We start from the raw sequence: 18,612 nt of genomic DNA, 5'->3' as shown, positions 1-18,612 counted from the left end.
CCCCCCCCCCCACTTGAATAGCATGTCACGGATTTACGCCCATGCTTTGAACTACTAAGCAAAGTTATTTAAAGTTCATATATCAAAGTATAGAAATAATGGTTAATGCTTGCCAAAAAGCAAGACCACTTTTCCACTATCATTTTGTAATTTGTAAGTTCATTTATTTTCTATTTCATTACTTTGAAATTTAATATTGTTTTTGTTTTTATAGATATTATTTATATGACATTGCACTGCCTGTAAACTTTTTTTTTATTAAAAAAAAAGAGGCATGGAATTCATGAATTTCTTCAAAGTTCAAAATGGATAATAGACTTTGCAAAGTAATTTCCAAGTTTTATTTGGGAATATAAAATATAATTTCTCTTGTCCTAAGATCATTGAAGATGAAGAGATCTACTTTTTTAATAAAAAAAAAAATTCCACCATGTCCAACTGCACAAACAAGAATTAGCATGCCATTTTGGCAGGTTAGTTGTAAACTGCAATAAGATATGCTTGTATTTCTATGGAAGAGTATTTAACCAAGTTTTGCCCTTAGTGGGAGGTTGGGTCATCTTGTTCTTTATTCCCCATTTCCTCCTGTGCTTTGATAATTAATCAAATCCACGTTCTTTCCCTTCTCTTTGATGCAATGCAGACATCTTTTCATTGGGCCTTTATTCATTCCCCCTATCTACCCTGTGTTTTATCTGCTCCAATCACATCAGATTACACCATATATCTGTGGTACTGGGATACATTTCCTCCTTACACTATAATGAAAATTTTGTAAATTACCTGATGATACTTTTGCCTGCTGCATTGCTTTTAGGCTTCTTCACACTGTGTGCAACTGCTCAGATTGGCCCGATGCGCATTTGTGTTTTTAGAAGAACAGGGTACCTGTTATATTAAAATTGAATTTAAATTTGGAAGTGGATATTTCTGGACCTTATTGTTGCAATTTTTTTTTAATTGTCGTTCATGCAGCTGTCTTATTTGGCAGTATAAATGTTTTCCTTTGATATATATGTATATGGATTGGTATTAATTGTTTCTGACATGGTTTCACCTCCGCTTCTTTATTGAACAGGCCGTCGGGAGCCAACTTTGATTCCCTGGCTGCTAACAGCGGCGCTATGTGGGTTAAGATATCATCCAGCTGGGTGTGTGCCGCCCTCTATCTCTGGACCTTGGTCGCTCCCATCATTCTGAGTGACAGAGACTTCAACTAGGTATCTTGCTGAATGATGAGGTTTGTGGGATGGCAATTCAAAGAGTGAAGTGAAACCAAAAGCATCCACTTTGTATTTGCTGATAAGGATCGCGGTTTATATGATACACAGATAAATACATTTGTGTTTTAGAATTTCCTCTGCTATTTAACTGGATTATACGAGATCATGAGTACATTCACATGTTTATCTATAATATTTCAAACAATGCCAGTTTACAATAAAAAAAGAAAACAAAGAGAAATTTTGTAATGCAGATTTATTAATAATATAAAGATTAATATGCCACTCGGCTGAAGATAGTGATAATATCTTGTGTGGTTTGGTGGATCGATTTAAAAATGAAATGAGAAAACCTTTGTAAATAAATTAAAAATTATCTGTGTATTGGTACATTTATTATTTGATTACATTACTGACTGGTATTAAGTATGACTTATTTTATTATATATATTTGATTTGTGTCATGTATCCCTATAAAAAAAAAAAATTCTTACAATAACAATATGAGATCATACAAAATATGAGAATTTTCAGAGGGTTATAGATTTTCCGGCATACCCCCCCCCCCTTCCATTTGATTGTGAAAATTATGATCAGTTTTGTTTGGTTAACTTGTTTTCTTCTCAGAACATTATTATATTTTCATATTTACATACACTATTGAAATGGAAGTAAATGAATCTAAAAGTATGCATCAGTTGCAGATATATCCAGTGAGTAGCATGCTTGTTCATGTTTATAATGTAATAGACGAAGTAGTGTTTGATATGGACATTTTTCAACTTGAATGAAAGACTTACAGAAATTCAATTGTAGTATAAATGAGGGGGAGAGGCGAAGATAAGAAGAAAATAGAAGGGATAAGAGGAGGGAGAAGAAACAAAGAAAAAGGGGGAGAGAGGAAAGGGAAAAGAGAGAAAAATACCCTCTCAGTTTCATTTATTTCTTATTAGAATTGTGGGATTATTATGCTCATGGGGAGGAATCAGCAAAAACAAATAGAAATATATTATTTTGTAAAGACACAAAAAAGATGAAAAATAGAAATATTGCAGTGATTTTTTTAGGGCAGAGTTGTAATTGTAAATATTCATATCAGCACTGTCTATATTTGTATAAGCTTTATTCCAATGACTGATGTGATTTTTTAAAATGTCATTTAGCCTAAAATGTAATGTTGGTATGTTGTAAAATTTACCATCTTATAACCAATGGTAGAACATGTATATGTAGTTTGTAGATATTGTACTTTGGTTACATGTATGTATGGATTTCTAAATAATTTGAAAAAAAAGGTATTTGTCAACTCAAAGGTCTCTCACTATAATCAAATCATAAACCCTGCTGGGAACATGCTTAAATTAACAATGGGGTGGGGGGGGGGATAGTGGTGGTGACTTCTTCTATTAAACCTTCTTGTCAATTCATTTGGTACAATGTTGAAGAAGATGAAGGATTTGTCTATTTTTTTATGATAGGAGGCAGTAGTCTGCAAAGAATTTAATCAAATTTTAGTAAAGTTAAAATAAAAAAAAAGTGAAAATAATGGGTACACATTTATAATGCATTTCTTAGATATCATAAAACTATAAGATTAAGTTTGAAGGAATTTTTCAAATTCTGAATCTGAAGGAAAATCAATCTTTTATTTCTCATACAAAAGTACTGCAATTTATGACTGAACATTTCCAGAGGTCTGCAAAGTATACATACACACTTCAACTTATTGAAATCTATTTGCCATTGTATTATTGCAGTACCTGTACATGTAGGTGCGATGCTGTTATTCTGAGGATTTGCAAGGCTGCCAAGTGAAACCAGAGCCATTTATGATTTAACAGTTTTAGAGGCTCGATAAAGTATAATATGCACTTCATATCTATTTGCAATGGATGCATTATAACATTGTGATGGATGTTGTACCATCATTCAAATCCAAACGTATATACATGTATTACATGTTTAAATGAATTTCTTGATGTTACCTTGGTGTATTGATATTACCTATGTGAATATGTGATGACATTGTGGATATATGCAGTTGGCAAGCTTAATGAACCTCTTAAAAATCATAGAAGAAAAAATATTTGAAAAAATATTGTTTATTTCATTGGTAGGAGTACAACACACAAAAAAAATTATCTTGCTTCATTTTTTCTTTCACTCTGCCCAAGGGTCATGTGGTCCAGTGGTTAGAGCATTGGACTCATAATTGCAAGGTTGCGAGTTCGAATCCCAACTCTGCCATTATCGCCACTTTGATAAAAAGGCCCGAGAGTGATATCTGTCGTCTATAACGTCAGCCACTATGACTGATTAATCAAGACGTAAAGTGTTTCCTAGGTAATTGGTTATATACCAGCTCGGCGTTTACCAGCAAAATGCTGTCCTGCCGAGTTCCTGCGGGAGTTACCATAAAGCAGAAAGCAAAGTCGCGCCAATGAAATTGACTCCGACCAACCAATCAACATAATTGCTTTGATTGGTTTAGTCCGATTTCTTTGATGTTACTGCTACATCATTTCCTTTTCTTAAACCTTTACTCTCTCTTTCTCTCTTCTTTTCCTAAAGCCTCCTTACTTTGATGACATCTTAACACTTCAATAACTTGTATTGGCCAGTTTGATGGGTAAAATCTAATCACACATATGCTCATTATATTTGAAAATCGCAATATTTAACTTTATTTAGTTAACAAATAAAAGCTCTTATTAATGTATTACATTGTGTGATGCCTATTCATGTTCTAGATTTTAGGCTGGATTTGAAGAAACGAGTCTGAGAGTGAAAGTTGGATTAAAGAATTTTATATTAAGCTATGAATCATTATCTCGGTGCCCAATCGGGGTAGCCGTGCTAAAGCCGGGGTAATAGAATGCAGCGCTAAGAAACATTTGTATTAAGCGCTATGTAAATGTTGCATACTATTATTATTTTAAATGAAATTTGCTGAAGCTTGCTTGCTTCTCTAATATTCTGTGTGTTACATGTATGGAAAGGTTTGGTATCATGAAGTTGGATGCATGAAAATGTTAAAGAACAGGTGTACTCAACTTTGATACATGTACCCGATTGTATGAGAAAATGATAGAGGGGGAGAGGAAAATTGAATAAAAAAGAGATAAGACAATGAATAAAACGACAGTGAGACAGAAAAAAGGTGAGAATATCAGAAATGGACCTGGTAACTGAGGGGAAGGGAGATAACAAAAGGATCTAATAGTACAGTGTTTTATAAATATTTTCTATGTATGGCAGTATTCACGTCATCACCGTCCCCTGCTTTTTAACATTTTCATTCATGTTATACATGTACTTGTAAAACATGAAACTTCATTATTTCAGTCCATAAATTTCAATATTTTGAGGGCAAAGCCACTTCTTGAAATTTAAATTTTTAAATTGGAGCACAGATAGGGAAAAAATCGGAAGGGCACTAGTAATATCCATTGAGGGGCATTGAGGATGTCAGTCTCGATGGCCCTAGCATTCACATAAACCATGTGTTCAAAGTCTAACAATAAATAATTTCATATAAATTTATAATTGACACTGAATAGTGCGAAGTAAACACAGGCAATGAAAATCACGAATATACTTATTTTTTTCTATCCAATATAATTTAATAAATTCAAGTCAGATCTATATACACGAGAGAAAAATACTAATAGGAAGAACATTACTTGAATAATACTGCACATTCTCACCAATGCCCATGATTGAAGAGAGCACATACACCATCCATCATATATCAACAGAATGAAGTGTTTCCTTTATTTATCTCATTTCTTCAAGACACTAAAAAAATCATACAACCCCCCTCTCTTAATCCAATTAGGACAATAAATTACTTGACACCAACTCCCTCATTGCTGCATTTATTCTTTAAAGTTAACGTTTCAGAAACATAGAATTGATGTCTTGTTACATATTGGCTAATTTAAATGAAAAAGGGTCTTATTGACAGAAAGGGATGAAGGGGTTTTAGGGAATATTTACCGTAAATTTTTTTTTTACAGGGAATAAAATAAACTCCTGCATATGCAAAAGAATACTGATAACAGCAGTTAGTGAAAAGAGCAGGGCAAGTTCGAGCCCCCCAAAAATCTGTTTCAAGCATGAACATACCCTGCACATTAACGGTGATAAACAAAAGAAAATAAAAATCTCTACAACAGATGAAAAATATTACCTACATTCAGAGCTGCATTAATAGAAAATATTTACAATTACCGGTATGTTTCTTATGGGGAAGATGAAGATTTCCATCCCAGAGTGGACTCAACATTGAACAGAAATAAACACCAGAAAAAGTCAAAGGGAAACCCACTCTACAAAAACCTTTTTACATTATGTTGTAATCATGTTTACACACCTTCAAAACAAAGACTTTGCAGACTAAGCGGTGCATGGTGTACAGTAAATATCTATTATTATTTCGCTTCGTAAGAAAGTCGATTCAATTTCATTTAAAATTCTCAGGTATGGTGGAATTATACATGGAGAATCATATGATGATTTGCCAACATTTAGAATACACAGTATACCTCTCATACCGTCAACAGCACACTTTCATAATACTTCTGACAAAAAGTTAATTCATCCCATTAAAACTGGAGATGACCTCTGATAGATCGAAATGTTTCCATCACAGGAGACAAGGTTATGACAAGGTCAGCTGGTCCATGCTTTGTAAGACACAGTTCAGCTACATGCCCATCTCATCATCTTCCAAGGGATTGAACCTGACAGTCTTCATTGGGTCAGTTGCTGTTTGTGTCTCAGCTTTTGTCAACCCCTGGTCCTGCTGAACTCCAGGGCATTGACTCCTTGATCTTCTGCCATCTACTCTTATTCATATTCTCCATTTCAGTGATGGTATCTGCCAAATATGTTAATGGGAAATTATGTTAACAGTGCCTTTAGCATTATTTACATTCAGATATACACATCATATTCTTATTCTTAGACAGTTTGTTCCGAACAACCTGATCATGGCTTGGGAAACTCAGCAATCATTGATTCATACTGATAATTCAGGAATTATTTACAGGTAGTTGATATACTGACAAGGATGAAATAACTGCTATTTACTTTAAATTATGTTCCATCTTTAAAAAACCAGCATACATTTCAAATATACCGGTAACTCAGTATTGACATAACGGTAGTACATGTATATGAATATAAGAATGGAGGGATACCCTTAATAAGCAGGTTGCGCGCATGGCCCAAACAAACAATAGGATGTCAACATTGATATAAAAAAAAATTATAGATTAAAACACAATTTTCATACCTGTAGCCATCACCATATGGCAAATTTCTACGGAGGTTCCCGTCGCTGATGAATCTTTTAGTCGTGGGTACTGTTGGATAAAATACAAAAGATGTTTATTTTACAAGATAATCAATGTACATGTACCTGACAAGAACTGTAGCCGTGGAAAGTCTGCACACTGTGCATATTGTACAATCAAATTGAAGTATTGACCAATCATAATAACAATAATATGGTCCATTAATATAGCACAGCTGCTATAATTGCATATACTCTACTGCGCTTGATACTTGGTATCATTTTATCACCCCGTCTGTAGCTGAGCCGCCATATAGGCGCTAAAACATTCAAGGAATAAATCCTACCGGGTACCCATTCACCTCACCTGGGTCGAGTGCAGCACAATGTGGGTAAATTTCTTGCTGAAGGAAAACACGCCATGGCTTGGATTCTAACCCACGTCCTTCTGATTGAAAGACGAGAGTTGTAACCACTATACCACAACGCCAGCATGGTGATTATGAGTTTGGGCATTCTCTAACCTCATTATGCAGTTGATACATGCAAATATTTCAATGGTGGAAAGCAGACTAGTAAGTACCTCACATAATGCAAGATTATTATAGATTATAGAATGTGATTTATTTCACGATTATTTTCAAGCCCATCTACTATGATATTAATGTACAGTATAGTAGATGTCCACCAAAGAAATCTTATGGCAGTGATTGCCCTACTGAGGGGGGACCTGCCTCAAGGTGTATGAATAAGTTGGTGGGGGGAATACTCCACCGCACTGTCAAACTAAAGAAACAAGCTTTTGAGATATTAAAGGTTACATTGCTCTCAAGAAATCCTGGATAGCTCAGTCGGTTGAGCATGCTCGTGCACATAGGGTACTAGATTAAAATCCAGACCAGAGCAAAGCGCAAAGTGCATTTGTCAGATTCTCTTTTTTTCAGTATTATTTCCATCTAAAACATTTTAGGTGTAGATTTTAGGCAAATTTTCCATATTTACCTTTTCCCTGAAGAAATCTGTGTGGATCTTGTTAAGGGCATCATACATCCTGTCACATTCTTTCTCATTTATCTGCAAGATTGAATTTAAAATAGACAAATACACAAAGAGATCATTCAAAGCACATTTAGTTGTTGACACTGAGTGCAGTGAGAGAACAAAGCTCCATGTACAAGTAAAAATGAAGTGTCTGAACTGGAGAGCTAGTAAATGGTGAGTATATTAATTTGGTAATGAAGGCTGCTCTGGAATAACTCAGTTGAAAGAGTGAATAATCACTGCTGTTGGCATGGCACTTCGTGTGAAAAAAAAGCTGTGCTGGTAGTGGTAGGAGAAGATTCATAGTTTTGTTTAGTTTTTAATAGCTAATACCAGTACTTGATCTAATATTGAAAGGTGGATACTATCTCATTTTGTAAGTTTTATCATCGAGATGAGTCAATTTTTGTCATTTTGTTTACTTCTATTCATATTGTAATTTCTTTTTATTGTCTTTAACTTTTTCACACGTGTTTCGGCTCTCGAAAATCAATCTCTTGCTTCCAGAATTTAGTCATTTTGTTTACTTCTATTCATATTGTCTTTTTTTTTTTAATGGTGTTCGGAAGTGAATTTCAGCGTAGATCCAATTTAATATTGACACTGTTAACTCAACAACTGAGATCATTGTCTGTCCAGTTAGTTGATTTACTAGAACTTGACAGAAAAAACATGACAGAAAAAAAAAAGCAGTGGGCGATGCAATGACCAACACAGAACTTGAACTTGACAGAAATGCATGCATAGCACACTGAGCATAGCGCACGCCTTGAGCTTGGGCAGAGTCAAACCGAAAGCAGCTCGACACAGTGATGTCATAGAATCATGATTCAAATCACGATTGCGTTTATACGACCTTTTTCGTTCGTGATTCTACAGAAACGTCTTTCCAAACGCCCCTTTTTCCATGTTTCATGTTTGTGATTTGAAAGACGTTTATTTTCACTTTTGACTTAACACAATCATGATTCTGCAGAATCATGATTTGAATCATGATTCTAGGGTAAAAAAAGTGGTGCATAAAATCACCCTTATAATCAAATTCCAGTCAGAATTGTTTACTTTTGTCACAGCTGTTAAAAAAATATTTGTATAAAAAAATGTAGCTTCTTGAGATTTTTCTACTTAATTTTTTTCTCTTTTCTTTTCCCTTTTCTTTTCCCCCCATTTTATTTTAGTTTTGTTTTATTTTTTAATGTACGTTTGTTTGTTTCTTCTTCTTTCCTTATTTTGATTTTTTCTTTTCTTTCTTTTTAAAATGTTACATTTCTTTTCTTGTTCTTTGTATTTCCTTTAATTTTTCTTGATTTTATTTCTCTTCTTTATTGCATTTCTGTTTTCTTTTTGTATCATATTTTTGTTTGCTGTTGTCCCCCCTATTATGCACTGTTCTTATTTTGCAGCACATTTTCTGTGAATTTCTTCTGCTGCAGTATGTTGCAACAGAGAAATAATGACCTGGATTTGGGTCCTGCATATTCTTAGTTTTGGGATTCATTGAGCGAAAAATGAATGATTGTTTCGTACCTCAGCTTTTTATGAGCATGATTCATTTGCTTTCGGCTGCTATTATGTTTATGTCTGTATGAGGATCAAAGAAATATAGTCCACACCACCTGGGAACAATGCGACTCATTTATTTTCCTATTTCAATCATTTCATATTTACAATAATAGTATAATTTCTATTTTAAAATATACAACATACATGTATAAATCAATTCGCACAATACAAAAACAACAACAAGGTCTACATGTATACAGAAGATAGTGAAACTAACTTAGTGGTCATGCCTGCAGAATTAATATTCAAATACCTGTTTTATCAATTTCTAAATGTATTTCTTTCTTTTTTTCATGCCACCAAACTTTTATATCAGGCCACCAAGAAATTGATGGGTTTTGTTTTGACTTTCTGGTTGCCTGATTGGGCCTCAATTTCTCCATTGCAATAAAGTCAATTAATGTGGAGCCTAATTTCCTGAGAAAAATGTGGAGTCTCAACAAAGATATTAAGCTATATCTACTGTGCATATCTTAACTTTTAAAACGCAAAAGGCAAAGTGACCAGACCCAGTCCTCTGTCCTGGGACTCGAGAAGCTCTGCGGCGGTATTCTGAAAGCTTAATTAGAGGTCAATTAGCACTCAATTAGCATGTTGGTATTCTGAAAAGTCACTTAAGTGCCCCTTTCCTTATTTGGCAAGGGTGCATTGCGCGCGCTTGCAATAGTACGCGTTATGACCGCGCAAAGACTTAATTGAGTAGTTACATGTACGAGATTTTTGATATTCTGAAAAGTCTCATAGCACTCAATTAACGGACTTTCCAATTAAGAAAGATAATAGTGATAAGAAGTCCATTAAGTCTCATCATCTCTTGCTAATTGTGGCTTTCATTTCTTATAAATATCATCAAATCAGTTTACTACTATGACCAAAAGTAGGAGGAAGGAAGAGAATTAAGGAGAAAGGTATAAAAAGGAAATAGAATAAAGGGAAAGAAGGTTTTATAGAAACAAGTATAGGCCTAAAACAAGGAATAGGGAATATATTTGGTAATAAAAAAATTAGAAAAGAGGGAAAAGGAAACAGAAAATTGTGTAAATAGGGGAAATATGACTATTATTTGTCTATATTTCCTTTTATTATTAGCATCATACAGTATTTTCTTTTTTCACATTATTTTGACAGTTTATTGAAATTGCCAAATCACGATAGGTGCAGCAATGTTCAGGGATGAATCAAACTTTGTTTCAGACAATGAAAAATAAAAATAGACACCTCTAGTCTCTAGTATTTAAATGAATATTCTCTCATAGAAATTTTTTAATTGTGAGCGATGCCTCGTTTTCCCCATCTAATCTCCACATCCAATTTTGATAAAATTTCTGCTTTATCATGCTTGTCTGATTTTTAAAATCTTTTTATTCAAATCAGCATTTTGCTGGAGAAGATTTCCCATATAATAAATTGAAAAAAAAATTATTTCAAAAATAAGCAGGAATTAATGTTATAGAAGAATCCCCTCCCAGAGCAGTGCCCGAGACAGAGGCAAATAAAATATTGTAAAAGAAAAATAAAAAATAAAAGAATGAAAAACAACAAGATAAATGATAGAGAAAGGGACAAGACAACCTGATAACTTCAACAACACAACAAACTCCAAGCTTTGATGCCAAAACTTCTTTTTTTTGTAGCATTATTTTTCAGCAAAATATCTATGTATCAAGATCATAGAATCTGATGCAAAAACTTATTTTTTTGGTAGCATTATTTTTCAGCAAAAATCTATGTATCAAGATCATAGCGCAGTGCATCTGCAGCAGCTGGGCGCTGCGCTGCAAGCCAGCAAAGTGAAGAAACACTGCACACCAGTAGAAAATTCACGTTGTAAGACTAAGCCAAGTGCATTTGATTGGCCAATTTAATTTAGCTCAGTAGGGGAGTGGCCTTAAATAAAAAGGGAGTTAATTGAGCACTAATAGAGTTTTCAGAATACGAATTTGGAGGTCTATTAGCGCTCCATTAAATAGGTAACTTATGAAGAAACTTATGAGACTTTTCAGAATACCCCCCCTACTTCGGGCGAAGTTCGTGCAGGCTCCACTCCACTTCACTACCACTACACTACGCTCCACCTACCTGAACTTCGGGACCGTGAACCATTTCGGATATACCGAGTGACAAAGGTGGGATTAAATGATGGTTTATTGTAAAAATTACAGAAAAAAATATATTGAGAAAGATAAATAGCTTTATATCTTACTCTACACCCTTATTTCACTCCGTGTCCATCCTCCGGTTGTCCTCAAAATTGGTGATTTTGGGCCAGTATCAAATTCCTCACACGTATTATTCACGGCCGATTTCAAAACATTGTATGCGCGTATCGAGTGGACCTTAGCAACCCTCTACGTTCATTGCATACCGGTACAATGTTTTGAAATCGGCCGTGAATAATACGTGTGAGGAATTTGATACTGGCCCAAAATCACCAATTTTGAGGATAACTGGAGGATGGACACGGAGTGAAATACGGGTGTAGAGTAAGATATTAAGCTATTTATCTTTCTCATTATATTTTTTTTCTGTAATTTTTACAATAAACCATCATTTCATCCCACCTTTGTCACTCGGTATATCCGAAATGGTTCACGGTCCCGAAGTTCAAGTAGGTGATGTGTAGTGTAGCGGTAGTGAAGTGGAGTGGAGCCTGCACGAACTTCGCCCTAGGTATCCCCCCCTAGCCTTGAGGACTCCATGATATTTTTTAATATTTTGACATTTTGTAACATCGCTAATCGAACGTACGTCATAAAGTGGTTCAAGGGTCAGACCTATTGTATTTGCTTTGTTGACAAACGGATCGAGGGATCTACACGAGATCGGTCTGGTAAGAAACCTTAAATTTTTCACCTTTTTATCAACCAATTTTTGTAACCTTTAATTAGGCGTAGGAAGGTGTAAAAATAAATAAAATCACAAACATTTATGGGATTTCTATCTACAATTTTTTACAAAGATGTGTCTCATGTATGGGAGGCGATTCAAGGCTCCATGATGAAGAAGTATATGTCAAAATATTAAAATTAATATATACATTTCTTTTTTGGATATATTTATATACATATCACTTATAGATACATATTTACACTTACCTTCTTCTCTTAGTTTGTTTAATGCTTTATCATATATACTTATATGTCTTTTGCACATTATCAGTTGTTCCCCATTCTTTTCCTTTTTTCCCCCACTCTTATGCACCAGTTTATTGTGCCTTTCTTTGTAACCTGTTTGACCCACCTCTCACTAATTCTCTTGTTATTCATCCCATTATCACCGTTTTGTTCCAGATCCTGTTTGATGTTGCCTGCCTCATTATCTTAATCCCTCTTGGCTTGAGGTCTTTTACTGGCCTTACTTACACTAACTTCCCTTTGTGTCTGCCTACTCCTTTTCTTTCATCCCCTTCACTAAACTGATTGGTCTTCTCTACTCACTAATGCCCCTTTTGTCTCCTTGTTTCTAGTGTTGCTGTAGCTTGTTTGTGGTCTATATTATGGTTGTTCCACTTTATATGTTTGTCATTTTGCCTCCGACGAAGATTCTGCTAGGATCGAAAGCTTAGGCCCCTTTTTGACTTTCTAAAATATTAAAATATATCATCATGGAGTTCTCAAGGCTACCCCCCCCCGGCCCAGCTCAGTATTTTTGCGTTCAATCAATGAATCATAAGCATATCCTACACTAGACCAAAAGCTTCGGTCTCTGTTATGTTGGTTGTTCAGCTGAACTCCGTTGGCTTCACTCACAAAATACAGAGACCGAGGTTCTAGTACTTCTACAGCGCGATCTGTACAGGGGACTCAATGGCCATATGTGTATGTGTATTAAGTTTGGATAAAACAGGGCAGTGAAGTTGCGCGACAGCCGAGGTAAGTCACTGTTTTTGTTCCTTTTAACTTGATTTTCCCTGTTTTTTTTGGCAATTAATGCCAAGAGGGAATATTATCATGTTAATTTGCATTTCGGTCACTCTAGGCGACACCCCAATACTTACCCGTGTTAATAAACTGGGACTCCACTCACGCACATTTGGGCCGCCCTAGCTTGGAACTAAGCATCAATATCAATTTAAAATATATATCTATAAGTTATGTATAACCTATTTACTACTTTGATAATTTTTAATCGGTACTCACCAGTTCTTTTGATGTATTTTTTCAAGAATTCCCACGGATTTGTCCCAAATCTTGGGACAAACCACGTCGCGGTAGACAGCTGTACATTCTTTTTTATTTATAAATAGAGCGCCCCTTACGATAGTTGTTAAGAACGCGGCCAAATTGTTAGGTTTTTTGCACTGTGTCCAAGGCGTTTTTATTTTGTTTGATTTTTTATTTTTTAATAAATATTTTGTTAAATAGCGATTTTTACGTCAAATATTAAATTCATATCACAAAATATTTTTAATTGTAGAAATATATATAATATCATGCAATTATTTATTCTATATATATTTTATAATAAAATTTATAATTGTTGCGGTCTTTAAAAAAGGATAGTCGATCGATCAGGTGATGACTACTCGTATCACGTGATCTGAAAATCAGCTTCGTACCGCTTTGATCGCACTCGACGGGACCGGACTGACTGCCAAGAAAAGATCGAAAAAGGACTCAAATGTAAGTTTCCCTTTATTTTATAACATTTAAAGTATGAGTAGGATTATAGTTAATGGGTAATTTTTTAATAAATGCTAAACAAATGAGGACAAAGCTTGCATTTTTCGAGTAATAATCACTAATATCATAAAAATACTTGGGTGCAGGACTTCTAACCTGTTTTTAACGCATTGTCGCCTATGAGGTCCATACATGCTAATGTTTGGACCTCATTGGTACTACTACTAGGAGTGATTTCGGTCGCGTTAATTTTCAAAAGTTTGATTCATTAAAGACAAAAATTGAAGAGCCCCGACGAGGGGATTTTGCATTGTAAGTCCCCTAATGGTGGCTGCACGATAGCGAGCCGTCTTTGTATGAGGAGAAATTTAAAAAATGTAAAAAAAACTCCTCGAAACAGACGGCTGCCAGCTGTCTAAGACTAAGTTAATCCTACACATAATTCAAGGCACGGGACTACATAAAAAGATTGGACACAGATCAAGTTTATGTTTAGGCAGAATCTACTTACCTCAGAGTTTTCTCCTCTCCTGAACCCATGTGCGACCCTTTCCCGAATTGCGACTGCCAAATCTCTACCCCTTTTTGATGGATCTGCAGGCCAATCTTCCATCAAGCGGAGAAATTTCCTGTATCGAGATGCTGCCATACTGCGTAAGATGAGATATGATGTAACCAGCGAGTAAATTAGGCGTTTAGGCTACAGCTCCCAGACTTTTATTAGGAAGAGTCTGAACTCTGAAGGAGGATAAATGGATAATAGATCATCTGATACGGTTTTTGCACTTTGGAGTTTATTCTTCATTCATAGATTTAAATATTAGGGGTTATTTTACTCTATGCCTTTACCCTAGACATAATATTAGTTGTTAGTGTCAAATGCGAGTTTGTGTTTGCAGACTAGGAGAGAGAGAGAGCGATGGGCAGGCTCTCTTATTTTATGGGGGGGGGGTGTACTAGCATTTTGAGGACCACCACGTCACCGTGCAGGCTACCATTTGGTTTTTTTTTGTTTTTTTTTTGCTTATTGTAGCATTCCCCAATGTGACCCCCCCCCCCCCAAAAAAAAAAAAAAAAAAAAAAAAAAAAAACGCTGCTGGGTGCGAAGCTAGTAGCTATAACACTGGCGCACTGTAAATCCGGGGATGTCTTCGAAGTAAATATAGTAGCCTAGCTATCTCTCGCTCAGCCGATCGCGCTGCCCCCAACAATAATTGTACGAATTAATGTGCCACCGATGAATTCCTATACAACTATCACCTGCAAACAATAATATTAATCATTTCTGAAATGCATGTGTAGTTCCAACGACTTCTAAATGTGGTTGCGGTTGAAAGTTAGATCTCAAAATATAAATAAAAAAATTAAGCTTAATTTAACCAAATAGTAGGGGGATGCTTTCCTAGCAGCTAGGGGTCTCGGAACGGGGTGGGGCCGGTGATATATATATTTTGGGCGTTCTATATGGTCACCCGCCCAACACATACGCACGCACACGCTACTGGCCAATCCAGGGGGCACGTCTGGCCCGTGCCCCCCCCCCCCCCCTTGAGAGGCACATAGATATATTTAAAAGACAAGTCTACCCCAACAAAAAGTTGATTTGAATAAAAAGAGAAAGATCCAACAAGCATAACACTGAAAATTTCATCAAAATCGGATGTAAAATAAGAAAGTTATGACATTTATAGGTTTCGCTTAATCTCACAAAACAGTTATATTTACATCCTGGTCGGTATGCAAATAAGGGGAATGATGACATCACTCACTATATCTTTTGTATTTTATTATATGATATATTCCAATTTTCTCTTCATTGTCAAGTGAAACAAAGTTTTATTCCTCCCTGAACATGTGGCATCACAATTGTTTTAAAATTGTATGGTTCAGTCAAGTTGGTCCTTATTGTGAAATCGTTAAAATGGAGATATCGGTAAAATGGAAATATAAAATTCAAACAATGAAATATAAAAGAAATAGTGAGTGAGGGACATCATCGACTCTCTCATTTTCATGACACTGAGTTGTGCATATAACTGTTTTGTGAAAAATAAGCAAAACTTTAAATTCTCGTAACTTTCTTACTTTACCTCCGATTTTGATGAAATTTTCAGGTCAATTTTTAAACTTTTAGTTCGCGGTTCGCGCTAGCCCTTGCGAAGTACCTAGTTTTGTAGAAATAAAGTTAACATATATCACTGGGTGCACGTGCACCCGCTGAGGCAGAGGATTTCCGACACTGGCAATCAAAACGAAATTTGGCCCCTTCTTCTGCTTTTATTTCAACAGCTGATTTTCCAAACTTTGGTTCCACGTACCTCCCCAAGATGTGCACCCCCATACCACTTTAGTTCCATCTCCTCATGCTCGAATCAGCCTACGCCCTTGAACTTCGGTCTTATAAGGACTACCCCCCCCCCCCCCAATTTGGCGTATAAGATATGGGACTTGCGGCCATGGACAAAAAAGGTTTCAAGTCCAAAAAAGGAAAAGAAAAAGGGTGAACTATGTGATATATTTTAAAATATCATGTAAAATAAAAAAAATCTATCACTAAGTTAGATTGTGTATTAAACTGTTTAAAAATTTTGCTCCCTTACTTCGCCCGCTCGCTTAAATTTTGCCCTTTACGCCATGTCTGGGCCCCTACATTTTTTAGACCAATAAAGCCACTGACCATCCCCCCCACCCAAAAAAAAAAAAAAAAAAACTAACATTTTAAAAATCCCTCACAAAGAACAATATTTGTGTGGGTCTCTCCCCACCATATATAGACACCGATTGATTCCCATGACAGCACACATCATGCTTTGAGTTAGACATAATTGGTTGGCAAATTTTATTTTACAAGCTTCTATATTGTGAACATTTAGATCATAAATTATTTCAATCACCAGGGGGCCGTTTCATAAAGGACTTTCAACTTACTGTTGTAAGTTTGCCATTATGGCAACTACCATGGTAACAGGGCTCATCAGCCAATCAGAATCAAGGTTACCATGGTAGTTGCCATACTGGTAAAGTTACAACAGTAACTGTTGCAAGTCCTTTATGAAACGGGCCCCTGGCTGGTTATCACGAAAATAATGATTTAAATCACTTTCATCTTTCCTCTCATACAAATTAGGAAAGGGACATCGATCTGTCGGATATCCGGTTGAGAACATCTATTCTCTGTTTAAATCATGCGGGTCGGACATCTTTCCTTCTTTACGCCAATGTCGTTGAACGTGGTTGTTGCCGTTTCTGCATTCCTGGCGGTAAAATATTTCAATCCTCACCTGCCCATGCAGGCAGGGGCGGCGAAACGAAGTTGAAAGTGGGGGAGGGGGCACTACCACAGGAAAAAAGGGGCACCCTTTCTTTCGAAAAAGGCACTATCTTAAATCAAAGGGAAAACATGACTTATCTACCCCCAACATGACTCGTAAATATAAGGCACAGGGGAATATTTGAACAAGTTTTTTTTTTCCTTTATAAAGTATAGTAACATATAAAAAAATAGTTCATTGTTTTCTTGTTTCTAACCCAAATTCCCTGAAGTATCTGAACGACTCGCCTAACGGCCGCCTATAGAGCAAATGTGACTACGGTATATACAGTATATAGGCCTATTAATCGTAATTTTATGTCTAACTTTACGAACATCTTTATGAAATAACACCTTGTAACGTTACATGCTATTTTATGATACATCCGGTATGCCTGGAATTATTAATAAACCTACCAATCAAACCTTTAAATCATACTCTTTATGGATTCACAGTATCCCACATTGTTATCATGACGGACGGTACATGCTTATCAGCCTACCGTGAAAAGCTAATTTTTCTTGTGTACATGTAATTCAACTCCCATCTGATTCGGAAAACATTGGATTTTTTCCGCTTTGAAAGAATAATGTCGTTATTATGAAGAAAAAAAAATTACCTGAAATCGTACAAAATACTTTGGAGTTCGGCAACATTGTTAACATAATACCGGAAGCATTTCATTTTAAATCACGGAAACACACCGGCTTCCCTCATGAAAGTGTTTAGCATCAGACTCAAATTTATATTCACTATTCTACTGACGATTATGTTATTGATATTACAAATACTATATAATGGATATTAAAGGTTTATTATGATTCTGACTAAGTCTTGATTAACCTACAAATTAACTCTCGTCATAAAAAAAAGAAGAAGAAAAAAGTAATTGCTAATTTATTTAGGTCTACAATCATTACATATCAATCGTTGATTTTTTTCTGATCATGTTGATCATGATGTTGGGGTCGGGGACCTTAAAGAAATCTACGAATATGTATTTATATCGCGCATCCTCCGAGAGATGTTAATCCATGTTTCGGATGGGGAGGAGGCAATATAAACAAAAAATGTCCAAAAATGTTTGGCTCTCTCTGCGTGCCAAATTATAATTCAGGCTTTTGCCCGATAAGAAATGACAATTTTTCAAAATGATTTTAATAATGTTTTTATGTTAATTCTAATGGTTTTTATAGTGCTTGCCAATAATAAAAAAAATATTTGGATTTCATATTACATTTTTTCAAATTTGCAAAATCTAGCCCTCGTGAACATATTGGGGATGATGCATCGGCCCCAATATGTTCATGGGGGGGGGGGTTCGACGCCTCTTATGAGAGATACTAAGCGTATTCCTTTGGGATAATACCTCTTAAGGCTTCTTATAAATTAACATAATAAAATAAAATTCTTTCTTGCTATATATATATAATGTTGTCAATTTTTTTTATGTTGAATTCTAATGTATATCATGCTGGGTTTTTTTTGTTCAATGTACAGTGACGATGTAAATGAGAACATACAAATAAAAAAAATTAACATAATAGCTTATA

At 35.3% G+C, this 18,612-nt stretch overlaps 3 protein-coding genes across 4 annotated transcripts in view; 2 read left to right on the top strand and 1 right to left on the bottom strand.

Moving 5' to 3' along the window:
• Positions 1 to 3,942, top strand: part of LOC129259676 (probable serine incorporator) — a 26,139-nt gene extending 22,197 nt beyond the window's left edge. For both annotated transcript variants that reach the window (XM_064098653.1, XM_064098646.1), the window contains one exon: positions 1,079 to 3,942. In XM_064098653.1, coding sequence (XP_063954723.1) covers positions 1,079 to 1,220 — 142 coding nt within the window. In that variant the 3' untranslated portion in view covers positions 1,221 to 3,942. The remainder of the gene's footprint in view (positions 1 to 1,078) is intronic.
• LOC129271704 (ubiquinol-cytochrome c reductase complex assembly factor 2-like) lies at positions 2,376 to 14,436 on the bottom strand. Its single transcript, XM_064098664.1, has 4 exons — positions 14,260 to 14,436; positions 7,525 to 7,596; positions 6,523 to 6,592; positions 2,376 to 6,105 (listed from the first exon to the last, which is right to left on the bottom strand). The coding sequence occupies exons 1-4, from the start codon at positions 14,395 to 14,397 to the stop codon at positions 6,005 to 6,007; spliced, it is 381 nt and encodes a 126-aa protein (XP_063954734.1). The 5' UTR covers positions 14,398 to 14,436; the 3' UTR covers positions 2,376 to 6,004.
• The window catches only part of LOC129259661 (short transient receptor potential channel 7-like), a 24,094-nt gene continuing 18,390 nt past the window's right edge, over positions 12,909 to 18,612 (top strand). Inside the window, exon 1 of the mRNA XM_064098637.1 lies at positions 12,909 to 12,998. The gene's annotated coding sequence lies outside the window, so the exon portion shown is untranslated. The remainder of the gene's footprint in view (positions 12,999 to 18,612) is intronic.

The sequence above is a fragment of the Lytechinus pictus genome, chromosome 1 (assembly GCF_037042905.1).
Source record: "Lytechinus pictus isolate F3 Inbred chromosome 1, Lp3.0, whole genome shotgun sequence".
Classification (NCBI taxonomy): domain Eukaryota; kingdom Metazoa; phylum Echinodermata; class Echinoidea; order Temnopleuroida; family Toxopneustidae; genus Lytechinus; species Lytechinus pictus.
This window is presented reverse-complemented; position numbering and strand designations above follow the sequence as displayed.